At 33.7% G+C, this 20,293-nt stretch overlaps 1 protein-coding gene across 1 annotated transcript; it reads right to left on the bottom strand.

The window, feature by feature from the left end:
* Positions 1–716: 716 nt before the first annotated feature.
* On the bottom strand, positions 717–19,461 carry LOC143207858 (carboxylic ester hydrolase-like). Its single transcript, XM_076421710.1, has 9 exons — positions 19,303–19,461; positions 17,825–18,050; positions 11,695–11,990; positions 10,625–10,824; positions 8,749–8,945; positions 5,419–5,584; positions 4,159–4,349; positions 3,153–3,439; positions 717–2,029 (listed from the first exon to the last, which is right to left on the bottom strand). The coding sequence occupies exons 2-9, from the start codon at positions 18,032–18,034 to the stop codon at positions 1,822–1,824; spliced, it is 1,755 nt and encodes a 584-aa protein (XP_076277825.1). The 5' UTR covers positions 18,035–18,050; positions 19,303–19,461; the 3' UTR covers positions 717–1,821.
* Positions 19,462–20,293: the final 832 nt, after the last annotated feature.

The raw sequence follows: 20,293 nt of genomic DNA, 5'->3' as shown, positions 1-20,293 counted from the left end.
TTTAAATAATGCTTATTGGTAGTTGGGCACCGAGTGTCTCGCTCGTGAAACAGTATGTTTTCGGTAGCGAACAATAGTGTTAAGCGAAAGTGCGAAAATAATGTCGATTTCCTAGTATTGAAATTGGAATGTTCATTGAGCAGCCAAACCAAGCGGACGCGCTTCATCAAATCGCAGAGTTAAAGTATTACGCTATTACGGAGGCGCAATTTTACGAAATGGTGGATGCAGAGAGACTGATTCACATCGACGTTTTATGCGTGAATCCCACGAAGCAGAAAGAAGGCATCGGCACTGCGTTGGTGCGTTCCTGTGTTAGTCGAGCGACCAAAATCAACTCCGGATGCGTTGGGGAGTTCTCTTGCGATGCTGCACAAACGATTGGTATGTCTTCATCGTCCATAAAGTGAAAGGTAACCGGTTTTATGAATTTCGTAGTGCAGCTGTGTAAGTTATCACTAATCTCTCCTGGCGTTTACAGTGGAAAGACTGGGATTCGAAATTTATTCGGAAATCCCGTACAAATACATGGGTTGGTTACACCGCAAGTTCGAAATATTCGAAACATGTCAGACTAAAGATTACTCGTTAGTGTGCACCGCGTTGGCACCACCGGTGCCGAGAAATCGATCGGTGGTGATTCCTCCGTCTATGGCCGTTAAAGCATCAACAAAAAAAGAAAAAAAAGGAAAAACCAATAGTAAGAAGAAAAAAGTGAAAAAAAGATAAACTTGTTTATTTCTCTGTACATGATATTATGCTATTACAATCAGTTGAAATGACGTTGCTTATTTTTTAATCGAACAACATTGTTGATGACATTTGCTAACAAATGGGTTACTTCTATAATACATACACTATTTCGAAATTGATATATTCGACGGATTATTTCTCAATTATAACTCCCTCACAGCCGGAAGTAACAACAAACGTTCACGACTTGACAGTACTATTGTCACAATACCATTGATCGAAAAGTTCGTTGCAAGAATATTATTGAATAAAAAAAAAGATTATTGCACAAAACAAATAAGAAGTCTGTAAACTCAGGCGACAGCGTTAAGTTCAGGTTCGAGCCCAAACGACTGCGTAATACAGATATACTGATGCGTGTGTAATTGATGTAATTAATAAAAATATTACTTTTAATGTAGCACACGATAATTCAATATTAAACAATTTCAAATCATAACACATCAATGTACAAAAATAGTATTTTCAATATTTGGTTGTATTATTACATTTTCAATTATTGCTTTTAAAAATATTGTAGCTGATTAAATAATATATTACACAATGTAATTATAACATCATTTTGGGAAGAGAGCCTTGCAGAATATCGAACACTGAGTTTGCATAGAAAATAAATGATATTAGACATAATGTCTTTAATAGTTTCGAAATTATGGTTCAGAGTAATTAAAAAGGTGTAACACCCCTTATGTGCCATTTAAGGGCATAGCAGTCGATGGGTTTTGCTTAAAATCCTATTTTAACTTAGAAAATAATTGTCTACTGCACAGTTTTCAAGACACGGATAGGATTAGAATAAAATATTTATCCTCGTATTACACGCAATTCGTAGAAATACGATGGTGTAACAGGAAAACACGCTTAACACGTGCTCATTGTTCATAGTAAACCTTGCCAGATAGTTTCAATGCGGTCGTGTAAACGGCGACTAATTTCTGAAAATTTAAACCTGGGAATGTCAAGCGGCCGAGACCGAGGATGTGATTTATATCGTCTAGCACCGGTTATCGATTCTATTTTACGATTCGCGAGACGCGTTTAGTCATAAAAACAGTTCCTAAGTCATTTTTACAGCTCGTCTTTTCGCTGTGTCTGTTTATCGCTGTCGATAAGATCAGGCCGTATCGGCAAACTTTTCCAAAAGTTCATTCTGTCTTGATTAAGGTTCATCGACATCTCAACTTGATCCTGTCCTATACGAAGATATTCAAGGGCATCCGTTCTCACTGGTTTCCATTTAATAGGTACGTCTTTCGACACTTCCGGTGTTGGGTTGCTGAAAAAAATAATTAAGGAATACAAAACTGACAAATTGCTCATGCTTAAAAATATTAATAGTGACTCGATTTTAAATTAGAAACATGTTTGTAGTACAAATGATTTGCATTAATTGCGAGGTACAGGTTCCAAAAATATAATGCAACAATATTTTAAAATTCCTTAAACGGTTTTATCGTTTTGCATTAGATGTACTCCGTTTTGTCATAAAAGCATAAAAGCCGCAGCCTAACTATGAATTTATGGTGCTTCTGAAACGTTCGAAGACTCGAAAATTTTAAAGATTCAACGTTTGAGAATGTTTAATTTTGCTAGAGAGAACGTTTATTTTTAAGTATAATATTTGTTTTGAAGATGTTCTCTTGTACATTGAAGGTCAGATAGTGAGAAGACAAGTACTTCATATAAAATGAAAGATAACAATGATAAAAGAAGAAGTGTCGTCACGTTTTATTTCTAAGGGGGTAAACTCGTTTCCAGGATTGCAAGGGTGCGGGATGCGCCTTCTCATTTCTCGATAATGCATGCGATGGGCTTTTTCATTACTGAACATTTTTTCATTACCTCAAAAGGGCTATATAAAAGGTCAATCTAGCGCGTAATCTTCCCACAGTGCCCTACTTTTGCGTTTTCGAAGCGTAATTCGCATTATTCAGCAGCATGTAGCTGTCGCAGCTTTATAAAAATAGCTACACTACCGCTCAAAAGTATCCGGACACTTCATTTTTCTCTAAATAACGTAGTCTATTAATAAGTAATAAGTTAATACTAGTAATAAGTTAGTAAGAAAAATATTTAGAACAATTTTGTCACTTGTAATTATTATTATTATGTATATTGTGATATCATAGCACAATAGAATTTATTTCCAAATAATTCAAATTATGCCTCGTAAACGCAAAAGTAGACCACTTTGGGAAGCTTGCGCGCTTGATTGATCTTTTACCCAGCACTTTTGACTACTAAAAAAACCCCAAATGAGAAGGCGCATCCATCTCTCTTGCAATCCTAGAAACGCGAGTCCAGCCCCCCTAAGTGTGTTTTATTACGATTCCTGACAAACGCGGAACTTTCCCATGAAAGACTACTACAGAAGATTATCGATTGTTTAGAATGCATACCCAGTAGTTGCAAAGTTGACCCAGAGGTTTGTAATCGTGTCAATCATTTTGTTATCCTTATCGCTGAGCGGTATGTCTTTAAACAATTGTTCTCCAACAGGGAATAAATATTGTAGTTCATCGGCGTGGCATACTCCATAATCGCTGTCCGGATCACCAAATATAATACTGAACGATGCACTTCCTCGATAAGCCATATAGTAGTAGTAAACAGGGGAAGACTGTTTCTCAAGATAGTCGTGTACTGAACTGTCAGCAGCGTGGGTGAACCAAGCATCGCTGTACATCTACAAAAATAGTTTTTTCGTAATAGAAAATTGAATTGAAAATTCTTATACAAGCGAAAAGGGGAAAAATAAGTACATTATAAGTACATAAGTACTACATGAAAAAGTAAGTAGAAAATATAGAATAAAATTTTATCATGTGAGGCTTTGTTTTCGAGAAAATCGTCTTTGAATTTTCGCCGGGTACGCGTGCACTTGATCATGTCTCGATCGTTATACAGTGAGCCACGAAAGTGTTCGAACGTCCTTTAAAACAGAATAACTTTTTTATAATTGTACCAAACGACCTGATTGTTTTATAATCAATTAGAAGCATTGGTTTATGAAAAGTAAACCGATTTCGATTAAGTTTTCAGCATGTGTATAACTAACATAGATCTACAAAATATATATTTTACATTTTCATTAAGGGCCCAAATAAAAAAGTTTTAAAAAATGCCTTTTTTATTTTTGCATGTAACCTTGTAAATTATTATTTTTGGAAAATCTTTCTGCATATCATTTCATAAACCAATGCTTCTAATTGATTACAAAAAATCAGGTCGTTTGGTACAATTATAAAAAGTTGTTCTGTTTTATAGGGCGTTCGAATACTTTCGTGGCTCACTGTACGTAAAATAAGAAGAAGTGTTTATCATCATAAACTTCAATCGAGACAATGATCTACAGTGAGAACCGTTATAACGGAATCGTTAAGCGTTACGATCAGATATACTTACATCGATGAGATTAAATCTGGTGGAATTGTCGATTGGTTTATCGCGGAAATAAAATTCTCGAATTTCGGTGGCGACCCGCTTCATCTCCTTTGTAGGACATGATTGTCCGAACAACAGTGTTATTGGAGCAATATTTAGGAAATCGTCGTTTAATTTCTTCACTAATGCTCCATTGTTGCGTGCATATAGTCCTAATGAAATTCAATTTACATACATTTACCTTCATACAATTTATTTACATTTAAAGAACAATAAAATGTATTTATTAATTGCAACTGGACGAATAATCATATTATATAATCGAGACATAATATATTCCATATCAGAATTATAAATAGACTGCAGTTGTTTATGCAATTTTCAATTTTTGTAGGCTTTTAAGAAAGTGGAATCATACGAAATCTTATTTTCAGTGACAGCAGTCTTTATGGTTCTGAAATAAATAGAAATTGTACTAAATTCTGTGGAATTTTGTATTCTAGCATTTTTTCAAAACATTCAGAAGCCATAAATGCATAAAGATTTGCAGTCTAATTAATTATAAAAATTATGGAACCTATATAATCGTTCTCGATTTTCTTTTCGTTTTACAGTATTTTCACATTTTCTTCAATATCAAGTATACAGATCAATTTAGCTGGTACATCAAAATAAGTTGCACCGTTAACACGTCACACACTTATAACAAATATAATCAAATTATCAATAATTTGAAAAATTTTAAAGAGACTCGGAGACCTCATCCCAACAGTTGAGAATTAAAAAGATACTTTGGGTGGCTCAATTCTTCGAAAACTTTAAATTTTCTTTTGTTTTAGATATATTTATCGTGCAACATGTTAAAACTTCATTCACTACAGCCTAATGAAGTTACATCCAAAGTAGCTAGTCGTTTTATACGCTTTCCAAATTGACCTTCGAACATTACATGTACATAAATAACCCTTCCGTACTAAATTCAATAAAAGTGTTTCTCGTGTTTGTGATTGTGTTTGTTGATTGAAATATGTTTCAATCTTCAAACTCTATTGTCAAACAACTACGACGTAAGTAATGTAAACATTGAAACCATGTTATCTTATATCCCACAGAAGAAACAAAGACAGAAAATTGAATTCGGTCTAACAGTTCATTTACCTTCACTCCAAAAAATCATTCAATAATCGCTGCTCTAAACAAGAAGACTTTAATTAAAAATGAATGTATTATGAGGTGATACATTAAATACATATACGTATAATGGTATTTACTATTTACTACCTGGTGCAATAATCGATCCTTCTTCAGACGTAACTCCTGTCATCCATGGTATGTCCATCATGCGACCATTCCGCGATGAGATTGCAGGATCTTCCGTCAGAAAAGCACCTGGATGTTTAGGTTCAACTACCGGTCTAAAGGGTATCATGGGGCAGTAACCAAATACCTGACAAACATTAGGAAAATTGAAATCAAACCAACACATTAGTTTCATTTAATATCAAACATAGTGACAGAGCTGGGGAAAATAGTATTTTAAATAGTAAATAATAAATAATCCTATTTATTTGTGAAAGTATGCGTACAACTTTGAAAATAAAATATTTTATTCGATGCAGTAATTTTTGAAAATAAAATAATTTATTTCAGGCAATAACTTTCTTCGAAAATAGTGTTTTATTTGAAAAATGTTGAAAATACTTGTATTTTGTTTCTCTCTCTCTTTATTTTTAACTTCAATGTTAAATATTATTGCTGAAAATAATGGTTCGAATTCAAAACATTTACGAGTGTAAATCGTTTCTTGACGATAAGATAGACTATATGTTTATGCGGTTTCTCAGAGTATTATATAATAATAATAATGCAAAAAGCAAAATATTGGATTGGCAAATAAGTTCGTCCGGTTTTTGAAGTGGAATAAATCACAAAAACCGAACGAACTTATTTACCAACCCAATATTTCATTTCGTGTTTCAGATTGTTAAAATAGAAATATTTTATTTTGTGGATCAAATTGTTGAAATAGAAGTATTTTATTTTCAAAATTGTATATCTTATATAAAATACTATTTTTCTTAAGCAATATAAAATCTAAAATATTAAATAGTATTTGAAATATTTGTGTCGCCAAATAATGCATGCATCTGCATAGTGAGACTTATTAATTCGATAATTAGGGATGAATTTGTTAAAACTTTTATGCAAAATAAAAATGTTCTCCCTCATTTACAACATACGAGGGTTAAACTTCTTTCTTGTTTTAATTCTAAATTTTTCGGAGGAAACAGTAAATCTTTCGGTAGCTTAATGGTCGTTAGCGTGGTTAATGTTTCGTTTCAATCACCGTAAAAAAAATGAATGCAAAGCTACACCTTGAAGGACAATGAAGGTGATTTATTGCTCGTTTTGTGTACGCTTTCACTTCCAACCGTACCAACACACTTCCCTGCCGCGAAACCACAACTATCTTCCAGCACAAGTTCTATCTAGGTTTATAATAGATTGGTATATTTATGTTTCTACGAATGATAATTAGCAGTAATCCTTTTGCTGCACTTGAACGCACGTTATCTTATTGCTGAGCACATTCGATTAATATTTCTGACAAACACTGCTATTTAATTTGTAATGAATGATAGATCCAGCTCTTAGTTCTATTACTATAAATAGTAATTATAAATATACAATTAATGTTAACAAAACTTATTTGTTAAAGTAATTATTAATATTTTTTCGAGCCATCGAAGACTGTCTTTTCGAGATCTCTGATTCACTGGTTCGGATAATCGAGGTCCAGATAATTGACGTTGATGATGAAGATAAATGATATTAAGTAAACATAATGAATATGCGAAAGCGAAATCATTATTGGTATGACTAATTCGTGTCATTGATAGTGTCTTGACTGAGAACCGTACTTGTTCGATGATTATCAATTTTTCTGGTTAGACTTAAACTTCAAAGCATACATGCATATTTTCCTGATGCATGTACGTAATGTATGTAGTTGCGAATGCACCAAACTGGTTTTTCCACAAGTTGCAACCAATATCACTTAAATGCCAAGCATTATTTTGACACTCGAGTAGGCGCCAGATAAAAATTCAAATTGCGAAATCAATTCGTTGGAGCGTCACGAAATGTCCTATAAAATCAATCAACTGTATTTATATTCGTAATTAAGCGGCAGATTTTATGCATATTTTATGATAAAAATGAGTAGGTGTAATTTAAAATAGTAAAAACTGTAAAAGAATTTTAAAACATTGCTATATCGCGTTCCAACCTAATTAAGAAAGAAAATAAATTTCCATTTTACTCCAGTTTGTTGCAATTCAGGTAGACAATTTTTCTTTTGCATAAAAATCCGTTGTGTATTCATAATAAAGAAGTAAAATTCAATACAAATCCAATACGAATAATGCGTCCCCATATTTTAAAGTGGTAAATAAATAATTGCAACTGTTGAAAAATAATTCAACATTTCTAATGATTCAATCGTATCGTAATAATTGTAATAATTCCTCTGTCTCGGATGAATTATAATAGATTATCCTCTTCTAACGTGCGCACATTGTTATCAAAGTATATAAATAAATGAACAAAAAACTATGGTTTCTCGAGTTTACACAAAAAATACAAACATGTAACATCATTTGTGTACTAGTAATCATGTAAATATCACCGCAGTATCATTAATTACGTGTCTCCTTCGTTTGCAACATTCAAACAAGTTAACCAGCCGGATGGACTGATTTATTTTTGTTTAAATTATTCAAGGTTTAAGAGATCCAGTCATCGTTTACAACATCCAAGATCAAGGTGTTGCCGCAAGGTCGGTTCAAACACGAGTATAAATTTACGTTCGATAACGTGGGACGTAGACTTACGAAGCATATCGCTTACAATTGCAATTATCAGTTACGAAACCCCATATTACCGACACGATTTTCTTATGATTCGTTCCAGATTTGAAGATAAACTTATGTAATATGGATCATTTTACGAACGTTGTCGTCTGCGAGCACGTTCGATTTCAATGCCAAGGCTTGACGCGTTGTACTTGCATAAGTAGAATCTTGCCAATTTAAATTCGTTCTATCCATAATAACCGGATTAATGATAAGTAGATTAGAAAATATCGAATGAACGTCTGTCGTCTCGTACGCTCATTAATAAGATTAATTCGACGTCTGTGAAAAAGTTATTAAGAATGTCCATCTTCGTAACACGCTGTGCAAACTATCATACTGATAAAAACTTAACAAAAAATTGCATCTGTTAAAATAGTAAGGTGGTATCAACGCGCAATGTTCATACGTTATTGAAAATGTAATAATATGTCCTATAATAAGAGAAGTAAAGTATAATTTTAATTCCATTTGTTGCCAAACTTCAAATAGTTTCGCAGTGTTCAGAAAAATTTGATCAAACTCGGTAAAATCACAAGATTAAGTCCATTATCTCGGATTATGAAAGCTATAAAAAAATAAAACAAGTTGTACTTATAGACTAACAAATCAAAATCGCCACTGTTGCTGCGCAACGCCTGGCGGGTCGAAGATGTCTTCACGAAAAATAAAATACTCATGTTTTCGATGCACTTACCTGGAAAGCACGATCCGTCGCGATAATGTCCCGGACGTTTATCTTTCGCAGGCAAGCGATCATCTGCTTCGTGTCTTTCGAAGAGCAACCCAAAAGATCAGCCAGTTTGATGGCATTCTTCTTCGCTGCACCTGGTCTGGACACAGCCCATGGACAGTAACCGTTGCCACTTTGTGAAATGGCGCGTTGGAAAAGACCTATATTTTTCACAGATTATCCAAGTCAATATACATTATGCAAAAATTGCGAATTAACAGCATTCTGCGAATGACACGCAATCTGGAACTTTTTCCTTTTTTCGTGTAGTTTCATTTTGCGAAGTGTCATTTCGTGACCTTGAACGCGATCGACCGTAGTTTTCCTGATTGCGCGATTTTCCTGGGAACATTAATTTTGAATTCAATATGAGCGTTTGTGGGAAACCTGATGTAGCTGATAATTTATTTCTATCATAGACGTAATTAATGGAAGTGTTACGAAACTTTATTTCGTAATGCACGTTACGATGGAAATATTGTTATCGATAATGTGATTCTGTTATACGCGTCATTTTGCAAATTAGTGCCACGTTTTTTGCACTGTTTGTTTTGCAAATTCTGAAAATAATCCCATATGCATATTTATAATTTACATGTATTGTATATGCAATACACGTATTAGAGTTCAATTTTCTTGAGAACTGCACCTTAATTCGAACGTGTATTGTATTAAAATGTCATTCTAATGTTAATTTGTACACTTTATCCACAGTAGATAATATAATAATTTCCATATCATGCAGATTCACATCTGCCATCGTTCCAATATTAATTATATTTTGAGGTATTGGAGTTCATTATTCATGATCTCACAATCAGTGATATTTTTAATTCGAACATCTGGATCCATTCTTTGAACCCTAGAGATTAAGTAACAACTAATAATAATTTCGAATATCTTGCTAAATAATGGAATATATAACAAGACGTTAAAATTTTAATTTTGCTAATAACATAGGTCCACTGATAGCGAAACAAATTATGTGTGTCTTTGTAGTTTTATCATCAAGAAAATTTATTCGTTATTATTTAAATATTTTTATGTCATCGTACTAACTTTATAGCAATAACTAGACAGCGGATGTTCATGCGAAATGAAAATTTTCGTCTTGAATTGCAACACACAAACCGGAATCAAATAGAAATTTATTTTCATTCTTAATGTGTTTCATATAAATTGGAAATAATACAACAGAATTTTCAAATTCTTCTACTATTGTTACTGTTTGAAATTACACATACTGATTTTTGTCATAAATGCATATAATCCGCTGTCTCCGTATTTTAACAAGTCACACTCGTCATGAAGATTTAAAGATTTTAAACAAAGTCTAACAAATATGAATGTTACGCGTTTCTTTTTAAACGAAAGAAAATTTGATTCGTTTGTAATCAATGTTTAACACGTTCGATTTTTCATTTAGACCATTTGCTTTGTTATGTAGTGCATTTTTTATAATGCCTCATTCTTTTGGTCGGAATATTCTACAGTCTTACGGTGCCTCTACTTAAGGTACTCTAAAAATTTCTTCGTTTTTCAATGAGAATTCCAATCGGCCTGAACGGAAAGTTTCGGCACGGAACGTGTTAAGTATCAAAATGAATGTAGCTATACAGAAAATGTCTATTTTCTTTTCTCTTCTACGACATTTTTGTGGATGAAGACAATTTAATCACTGTAACTATAGAGAAAATTAAACGGCAAGGGGTTAATTGCGTTCCATTCTCCTAAATTTTTATTTTGGAGTCTGCATGAAAATGATCGCCGACAGTTTTCGAGAGAATGTTCGTGGAAACATTAAGCTGCATACATATTCACATAAAAAAAAATTACTGACCTCTTGTCAAGCTACTCATCATGTGGTAATGAACGCTGGCGCCTCCAGCGCTTTCCCCGAAGATAGTTACCCGGTTTGGATCCCCACCAAACACAGCTATATTTTCGTGTACCCATCGGATGGACTGCACTTGATCCTTCATTCCATTGTTTCCAGGTAACACTGTATCCTCCATACTTAAAAATCCTAATGGTCCAAGTCTGCAATATTGATATAATTAGACAATTATAATATAATTAGACTGCGGATTCTTGTATGCAAAATAAACTTTTTTCTGTTAATAAACAGAAACCACTTAAGAATTACTCTGTCTTTAATAATAATTCGAGTAAGCCAAAAGTAATACATATACAGTTACGCACATAATTGACTTATTTACGAATGGACCAAACGACTTCAATTTCTTTGTAAGGCTAGAAGAATTAGTTTAGTAAATGACGTCTAATAAATATGTTGAAAAAATACATTTGATCGAAATTGCGAAAAACAATAATAAAAATTGATTTTTAAAACTTTTTTAGCTGGGCCAATAACGAAAATTTAAAAGATGTGTCTCGTAAAGTCGTATAAATTATATACGTTCTGAAAATTTCATTGAAATTGGCTTATTGGTTTATCAATTGTAAACGATCAAAAGTGGTGAAAATGGCAATTTTTCATGATTTTCGGCCTACGACTGCAATCGATATATGTAGTTCGATTTTACGCTGGACCCTTATGTTTTAAGATAAACTGAAAAATATCCTCAAAAATTGGTGCAAAAGTGGTGTGTCACCATTTTTAATGATTGTTTAAACATGTTTAAACATTCATAATGTATTAATTGGATTGGATTGGATATCACTGTATTCGGGAAAGCCTACAGAATCTTTTGCTGTAAAGAACAATTCAAAAGCTTTTATAGTAACATCACAATATTTGTTCAAAGTTTAAAAATTTGTGTTTTTTTCAAAAAATCAAATTTCGGCATCGGAATCAGCGGAAGAACTCTGTAAGAATAGCATAGTAAAAATCGAAACGTCAAAAATAGTTGAAATTTGTTGGACAGTGTTATCAATTTATGTCCGAACCTGTAGTTCACGGTGACAAGAATGACATCGCGGTCCAGCAAGAATTTCGGACTATAGAATTCAGAATGACCGGCTCCGCAAATCCAACCGCAACCGTGCAGCCAGATCATAACGGGATAGCCTCCTTTCAGTTTATCTTTCTCAGTTGGCAATTTCGGCGTATACACATTCAAATACAGACAATCTTCATCGCCGACAATTTCATCATCGTGTGTGTAGATGTTTCTCTGAGTGCATATTTTAGCATCTTCCTTGGCCAGTCGAACACCGTTCCATGGCGCTGATGGCTTCGGTGGCTGAAAGCAAATATATTTCGCAACATAGAATCTGTTAATTCCACGTGTAAAAATGAATTGAAAATATTTTTTATATTTACGGAGTATTCTGGTTCCCGATCTCGTTTTTTCATCCATTTTTAGGTATTTTTCCGTAAAACTATTGAACCTTTTGCATTGGAATTTTGCACACGTATTTATTGGCGTTCGAAGTACATGTATGATTTTTTCGAAATAAAAATAATAAAAATTACATGAGCTACGTATTTTTTTTTATTGATTATGTTTTAGAATAATCTTTAGTATAATCACTAGACTGCGGACTTTTATGTAAAATAAAAATTGTCTGCGTCAATTCTTTCTCTTTAATAAGTTGTGAATAATGTAAATATTCAATTCATTTGATGTTTTTTCTATTTTTTGTTCCACCTACTCATTTCTCTCATACATGTACATATGTATAAAACCTGCAGTCTAATAATATAACTTAGGATTCTTGTGGCTGCTTCACAAGATATTTAAGTGACACTATGCGATTGAAAAAGTTACTATTGCTTGACTCGTGACATGACTGGATTGAAACGTTTGTAAATAAGTAGAATTCATAAATAATTCAGAAATCATATTCTATATGAACTACAAACAACTTTTCAAATATAGTCGATAATTAGTAGGTCGAAGTGATCTGAAAGGAATCCGAATGGAAAAAAGGAATTTTTCGATGTGAGAGCATGAAAAGTCACCGAGGCACTTTAACGTGCATATTTCTAAGAGTTTCGTAATAGAGTATAATATTACATCATGGTATATATTAACGAAAACAGGTTTTTTGTTTTGTAGTAAAACTGAAGAATATATCATTCCATTGACAGGTAACAGTCATTTTAAATATCTTTCAAAATATTAGCAGAACAAGTGCATAGGCAATTTCGATCCCCTTACAATTATTGTTAATGATCCTAGACTGACTTTTTTGTTTTAATCAGATAAATAATAAACAAAATTTCGAACCTCTTATTGGTTTTGCACTCCAAATTCACCCTCTTGCAAGTCAAATTCAACCTTTTGCAAATCAATTTCACTTATTGGGAATATTAGAAATAAATTATTTATTTAGATCACAAATTATATATTTATTTGTAGACACACGAGAACGGTGTCATTACTGCGAGGGAAACATAATGCTCAATACGCTTCAATAAATACATACATATGTATGTACCTTCATTTTTCAAATTTATTGATCAGAAAATGGCTGCAATGAATATACATATATCTACACACAGTTTTCATACGTTACATGTTCATGAATTGGTAATTACTTTTAAATAAGTATTTGATGTACATCTTTGCAATAAATAAAATTTTGTATTTCTCAACAATTAATTTACATTTCATTTGATTTTTTAGCAAAAACATACTTAAAAATCAACGCGCGCGGCAGCGCGCGAATCAAGTTCCCCTCCCGCCACCTCTAAGCTGCCGAGTAGTTATTCTCGTACGATAGTTTAGCGCTTTTTATCCATGTTGCCACCGCCACTGCCGCTCTCCCCGGTAACCGAGGTCAACCAAAATTTTTATTTGAGCTAGATATAACATCAACTAACTCTCATGTAAAAAGCAACTTTCTACCTAGCCTGGAACCTAAGATAAAAATACCCCAAAAACGCATAATTCTTGGAATATACTACAGGATGATCATGTTAATTCTAACCCACCTCCAGACAAGCTAGAAACTTGAAATTTTGGAATCACAGGTGTTTTTTATATCCAAACCAACAGGAAAAATCTAAAATCGCGAAAAAAATTTTTTTTCTTTAAATCAAAAGACCACATACGTTATGTGGTTGGGCATACCCTATATGCTTTGGGTTAAAGCCTTTCGAAAATTTCGTCATTTTTGCGATAGGATGCACCGTTCCCGAGATACAGCCACGTGCGTGTTTTAAGTAAGATGCATCATGCTATTTTCTGCAAATTAACTTCCGTCTATGAATCCTCCGAATATCTGGCTATTTCTTACAAAAATAACATGATATCCAAATCAAAACACTTCGTGTAAAGTTGACCAAATTCCCCGGCCCATCCACTTCAGTGATATGAAGGATGGACCAAGTTCCTCTCGCCTATCAAAGTTGTGATATGATGGATGGATCAAGTTCCTCTTGCCTATAAGGGCTGTGATATCGGGAAAGACCAATTCCCAGAGGCCAATGATTGTTGCACTTACCTAATTCAAACTTTACAACCTAGGGAACTCGGCGTCTGCGCTGGCCCTAGTATTTTGACTTGCATGAGAAAAATTTATATCCGGATTCCCAAGTGCTCAAGCAAAAATCTTATGAATTTTTTTAAATCTGCCGTTGCTTCGTCTCCTGCAGAATCGTCTCCTTCTGCGCCGTATCCGTATCCGATCCTTCATATCACTGAAGTGGATGGGCCGGGGAACTTGGTGAACCTTTACACGAAGTGTTTTGGTTTGGATATTTTATTTGTGAAAGGTTGAAATTGATTTGCAAAAGGGTGAATTTGGAATGCAAAACCTGTGTATTCATTGTAACCATTTTCTGATTAATAAATTTAAAAAAAAAATAAAACTACATATGTACATATTTACTGAAGCTACTGATTTATTGAATATTGAATCTTCCGTTTCTCTCGTAGTAATGACACCGTTCACGTGTGTCTCAATTAAATATATAATTTAATCTAAGTAAATACGTAATTTAATCTAAATAAATAAATAATTAATTTTAAATATTCTTAATGGGTGAAATTGATTTGTAAAAGGTCGAATGTGATTTGCAAAAAGGTGAAATTGATTTGCAAAAGGGTGTATTTGACTTGCAAAAGGGTGAATTTGGTGTGCAAAGCCTGTACAATTATTGTTAGAGATCCTAGACTGAACTCTATTGTTTTGATCAGATCTGACTTCTAGTAATATTTTTCATTTCACTTGACGTGTCCATGTATCAGTCTAAATTGTACTAATAAAAATGTCCTACAACAGTTGCAAGGAGCGCAATTTTTTGCAAGATACAAATGTTCTAACTGAATTGCGACAAACTGGAGTGAAATAAAAAGTTATTCTCTCGCTTAATATATTTAACCCTTAAGTGGACTTCCAAAATTTACTTTAAAAATTGCAATGATTCTCTCTCATATCTAAATGGTAAAGATACAAACGCAGTGAGATAGTAAAATTTCATCTAAATCCACAAACAATTATATTATTAATAATTACACATTAAATAATTATTAGCATTTTAGGTGGGGTCCGCACCGACCCTAGCATTTCAATTACGGGTTAATAGGTTGTAAATAATACAGCAATCATTAATTAGACTTAATTAGACAAATTATAATTAGACTGCGTATCTTTATGCAAAATAAAAATATTCTACACTGACTGTCGGAAGCAGAAATAAAATAAAAATTGATTTCATCCCTTAATGACTTTGTTACATTAAAAACGACACTACAAAATTCTTAACTTGTTCTAATCGTTTACTGTTTTATATATCACCCATTAACCATGTAACAATTCAAGCCTTTAATTTACTTCGAATAGATTGTACATGCATGGATTTTAACAAGGATCGAATAAATAATGTAACTACGTCATAATGCGGATACACATTCCAATACCTTATTTGGAAAGAACGGTAGAGAAATTTGTAATTCGAATTAAATTGTTTAGATCTATTACTACAGTAATGAATGCTCGTGTTATTACACAATTACATCTTATTACATTGTTAGGTATTTATGGAATAGCTACTTTTTGTTCATCATTGAACCACCACAGATTTCAAGACTGAAGACTAGCAATAATTGCAAAGACTGCTCCTATAGATAATACGTAATGTAAGTGTCCAATTAGATGATGAGTATCATGGAGTATGATGTCGATTGAAGAATTTGCTAGTATAATTCCTGTTAATCCTCCTATGGTAAATAGGAAAATATATCCAAGACATCAGATAATAGAAGGATTTAAATGGATTTTTGATCCACAATATGTAGCAAGTCATCTAAATATTTTAATTCCTGTTGGTACTGCAATAATTATTGTGGCTGATGTAAAGTATGCCCGAGTATCTACGTGTAATCCAACAGTAAATATATGGCGTGCTCAACCAATAAATCCTAAAAATCCAATACCTAATATAGCATAAGTTATTCCTAAATTTCCAAAAATTTCTTTTTTTCCTCTTTCATTGAAAATAATATGTGAAATTAAGCCAAATCCTGGTAAAATTAGAATACAAACTTCTGGGTGACCAAAGAATCAGTATAAGTGTTGATATAAAATAGGGTCTCCTCCTCCAGAAGGGTCGAAAAATGAGATGATTAAATTTCGATCAGTTAAAAGTATAATGATAGATCCTGCTGATACGGGTAATGATAATAATAGGAGAATTGCAGTAATTTTTACTGATCAAGGGGAAAGTGGCCCCTAACAATGAGACCTTGAAACTTGATGTACGATTTTTCTCTACTGTTTTATGGGACACAGACGAGGAACAAGTTTGACCATGATCTTCAAGGTGTGCCTGATATTCTTGTAAAGATAGTACACCTCTCATTCAAATTTCAATAAATCGACCAAAAAAGATCACACATCAATTTTCGAGGTCTCGTTCGAAAGGAGAAGTTTCAGTCTACAAGTCTGTGGTGGCTCGACTCGCGAACAAGATTTTTTAATGTTTTTACAGACGTTTGAACCGGTACGATTTTTCAGAAGGTATGTGTCTTCAGTTTTTCACCTGCTATTTATTGGTTATACTATTTGATTAACGAAGTTTATATATACCCACGATTTTTTCGAGAACGAGATATTTAGTGTTAAAATAGTTGGTCTTCCCATAAGTTCATGCCGCGGATGTTTATTCTTTCCGCGGTGTGTTGCATGAACGTAGGGCGCTAAGCGACCGAAGGGATTAGAGTCTATAGAAGGCATTCGAAAGAAACAGTTAGTGAACAGCAAGCATTTCGTCTTTTACATAGTGAAAAACCATGAGCGAGACGCGTATTGATTTCCGGCATCTTATGCTGTATGAGTTTCGCAAAAGAAATACAGCAACAGTTGCCGCAAACAATATTTGTGCCGTTTATACGGGAAGGTGTTTTATCACCCCGTACGTGCGGAAAATGGTTTGATTGATTTAGTAAGAGAAATTTTGATCTTGAAGATCAACCACGTTCTGGACGTCCAACCGAAGTAGACGAGGACAGAATTCGTAATCTAGTGGATGAAAGGCGAAGTTTGTCAGTTCGAGAGATGTCGGAATCATTAAATATCCCGAAATCATCTGTCCACAGACACTTAAAGAAAATGTGAATGGTGTAACAAGCTGTGTACGAGTGCCGCACCAGCTCACAGAACGAAACCGCCGTGATCGCGTAGCAACGTGCATATCTTTGCTTGCAAAAAAGATTTCGTGGATTTGGTTGGCAACTTTTATTGCACCCATCATATTCTCCAGACATTGCTCCATCGGAATTCCACCTATTCCGGGCAATGCAACATTTTTTAGCCGGGAAAAAATTGGATAACGTCGAAGTCATAAAAACAGACATTGAACAATATTTTAATGAAAAATCAAAAAAATGTTACAGTGACGGTATAATGTCTTTACCAAAAAGATGGGAAGAGGCTGTAGAACGAGAGAGTGATTACATTTTTTCGTAAACTCTTTAAAGGTATGCTTCATATATTAATTTGAATAGTAGAACAAATAAGCGGCACGAACTTATGAAACGACCTAATACTTTTTGTATTCACTGTATACCAGTATCCTGCTTGAAACGTAGTATTCAATTAATGTGAAACTGCATGGAGATAATCTTACCTCGAATCTAAGTGTTCCAAGTGGTGGCAGTGCATACGGAATTCCCCGGAAGCCCGCGAACTCTCTCCCGTGTCTGGTTTTCATAACCAGGCCTGCTAAAGTTCCATTTTGTATTTTCACCGTCGGTGCGTGGCTCTCGGATGCAACCAAGTTGCTGAACCATGCGCAACTCACTAACACTGACAACAACAAGCTTCGATGTCTTGTCATTCTATCGCCAGCAAATCTGAAAAGCATTTGTTTGCAACGCTGAACAAACATACTTTTCGACATAACACAGCTGGAACACCACTAGATATTGCCGTATCAGTAATGTAAAATAATTGTTTTACGTTACTAAATTATTTTATATCAAATAAATTATTAAACATTTGAGTATTGCACAAAATATATGCATAAAATGAAAAAAAATCGTACAGAATGGAAATATTCTAGGTCAGAAGAAATGTTTAGTTTTCGTGTTAAAATACATAGTTCCCAATCACGCTAAGTTTTATTTAATGTTAACAACTATTGAATATGTTCTAACAATGAGCTGCGAAAAATTAAAATTAGTTGGACAGTGAAAACAATCTTGTGTTTTATAGATACTATTTGAAGAAGGATAAAATCCTGTGGTTATAAAAAATATAAAATTATTAAAAATGAGACGTTTGTTCCCACAAAATATACTTCGAACTAGAACTACTAAAAGTGTATTTATCCAAGATCACACACAGAGTACACAAAAAATGTTGCACTCTAATTACGTCTTGCAGGATCGTGTAAAGTCATCAATCTGATAATTGCTTGTGGACAATAAAGAATGAAGAGTCACGATTATTCACGTAAGTGATTTCACAGTTTATTCCAGCCGTCAATCGAAAGATGACATGTGATAATTGGTGAGAGGATAGGATTGTTTAAACTGGACTGTTTATTACGCAGTGACTCTAATCGTATATTAAAATAGTAGTAGAACTAATTGTATGACAGTTGCGGCAAGTATAACTTAAAATATTGTTTTCGTTAGACTCTAGATTTCAGAAAAGTTAGTGTCACAACTTGAATGTAGACAAAATTATCTGAACTATCAATTTTAATTTTTCCTCTTTGTTAAAACAAATTTCTAAAGAAATTCATCAGATTTTAAAAATAATTTACGTCTCTAAAAGTAATTTGAATACACGATAATGAAAAATAGCAATATAATATATTTAATATTTTATTCATGAAAATTACTTCGGGAAAATTATAATAAATACTTTATACATTACAGCAAATGTTCATGTTTTGAGATAATTTATAAATGCGTTGATTAAGCAAAAATGTAATTCATCTGTTAACAGTGTCGTTATATAAGAAAAGATAAAAGACAAACTGGATTAGAATAATAGAAAAATCGTTTTCATGAATTAAAGGCAATTTCAAAACAGAGTAACTATCAAATTTAAATCAATGACAATTATAAATTAATTGAATAGAAATTGTCTACCTACAATTAGAAGAATTTGATAATTGTCCTTTTTTAACCGAACAGGTAAAACGCTTTTCGTCCTTATGTGAGAAGAGAGGAACGCGTGCGCGATCCACGGCGGTAAAGAAACGACTGGAAACGACTGTTTCAGGTGAGAGACGCTGGATCAGTGATGCCAGAATCATGGGTCGTGGGTTTTTTCCCCTCCGCTCGCTCTGCCGACTCGACCCCCCACTCTGACGCACCGTCGTCGCCGACTGTCGCCTGTCGCCGACTCTGCCGAAATCACGGCCGAGATACTCTGATAGAGATACGTTCGTGTGCAGCGCGTGCGCAGTAGAAGCAACGTGGCGACGACGGTGCGTTAGAGTGGGGGGTCGAGTCGGCTGAGCGAGCGGAGGGGAAAAAACCCACGACCCATGATTCTGGCTGGATGGATCGTTAGAGCCGATAATCTTGGGACACGCGATTCTCCAACATACACGCACACACAGCTACAGGCAGTTTCCTCATTACAAAATCACCGAGGTTTCCGGCAATTTAAGTGGAATCAATAACACGTCTCTTTAATGATTTATTGCCGAAGATCTTGAAAATCTGCAATTTTTACCATCTTTAAACGTTTGTAGCTCATTGCAACGTCGATCGATTTTGACGAAATTTTAAGAATATGTTTAATTGACACAGATCTACGAAAACGTATTTTTTAATTTTTCAATATAGGCCCACAAAAAAAAGTTAAAAATTCAACTTTTAGTATTTTTTCAACAATTCCGATCAATTGCAATTTTTAAAAAAATTTCTTTCCACATCCTTTAGTAAACTAATTGCTCTAGCTTCCCAAAAAAGTTCAAATCGTATAGTACAATATTAAAAAAGTTATTGTCTTCTTTAGAGTGGTTTTAAACTTTTGTCCGCTACTGTATATATGCAGCTCAGTGTAAAAGAATCGAATATATGTTTTGGATTACAGTAAAGAAACTAAAAGAAGTAAAAGTTTACAATTCGAAAAC

The sequence above is a fragment of the Lasioglossum baleicum genome, chromosome 4 (genome assembly GCF_051020765.1).
Source record: "Lasioglossum baleicum chromosome 4, iyLasBale1, whole genome shotgun sequence".
Taxonomy (NCBI): Eukaryota; Metazoa; Arthropoda; class Insecta; order Hymenoptera; family Halictidae; genus Lasioglossum; species Lasioglossum baleicum.
The sequence above is the reverse complement of the archived record's forward strand: the minus strand, read 5'-3'. Positions and strand labels throughout refer to the sequence as shown.

Excerpts from the sequence above, each read along its gene's own strand:
- LOC143207858 (XM_076421710.1), bottom strand. The coding sequence starts at position 18,034 with ATGACAAGACATCGAAGCTTGTTGTTGTCAGTGTTAGTGAGTTGCGCA. Across the intron at positions 11,991-17,824 it reads TTGGAACACTTAGATTCGAG|CCACCGAAGCCATCAGCGCC; the intron begins GTAAGATTATCT and ends ATTTGCTTTCAG. Across the intron at positions 8,946-10,624 it reads GATGAGTAGCTTGACAAGAG|GTCTTTTCCAACGCGCCATT; the intron begins GTCAGTAATTTT and ends TGAAAAATATAG.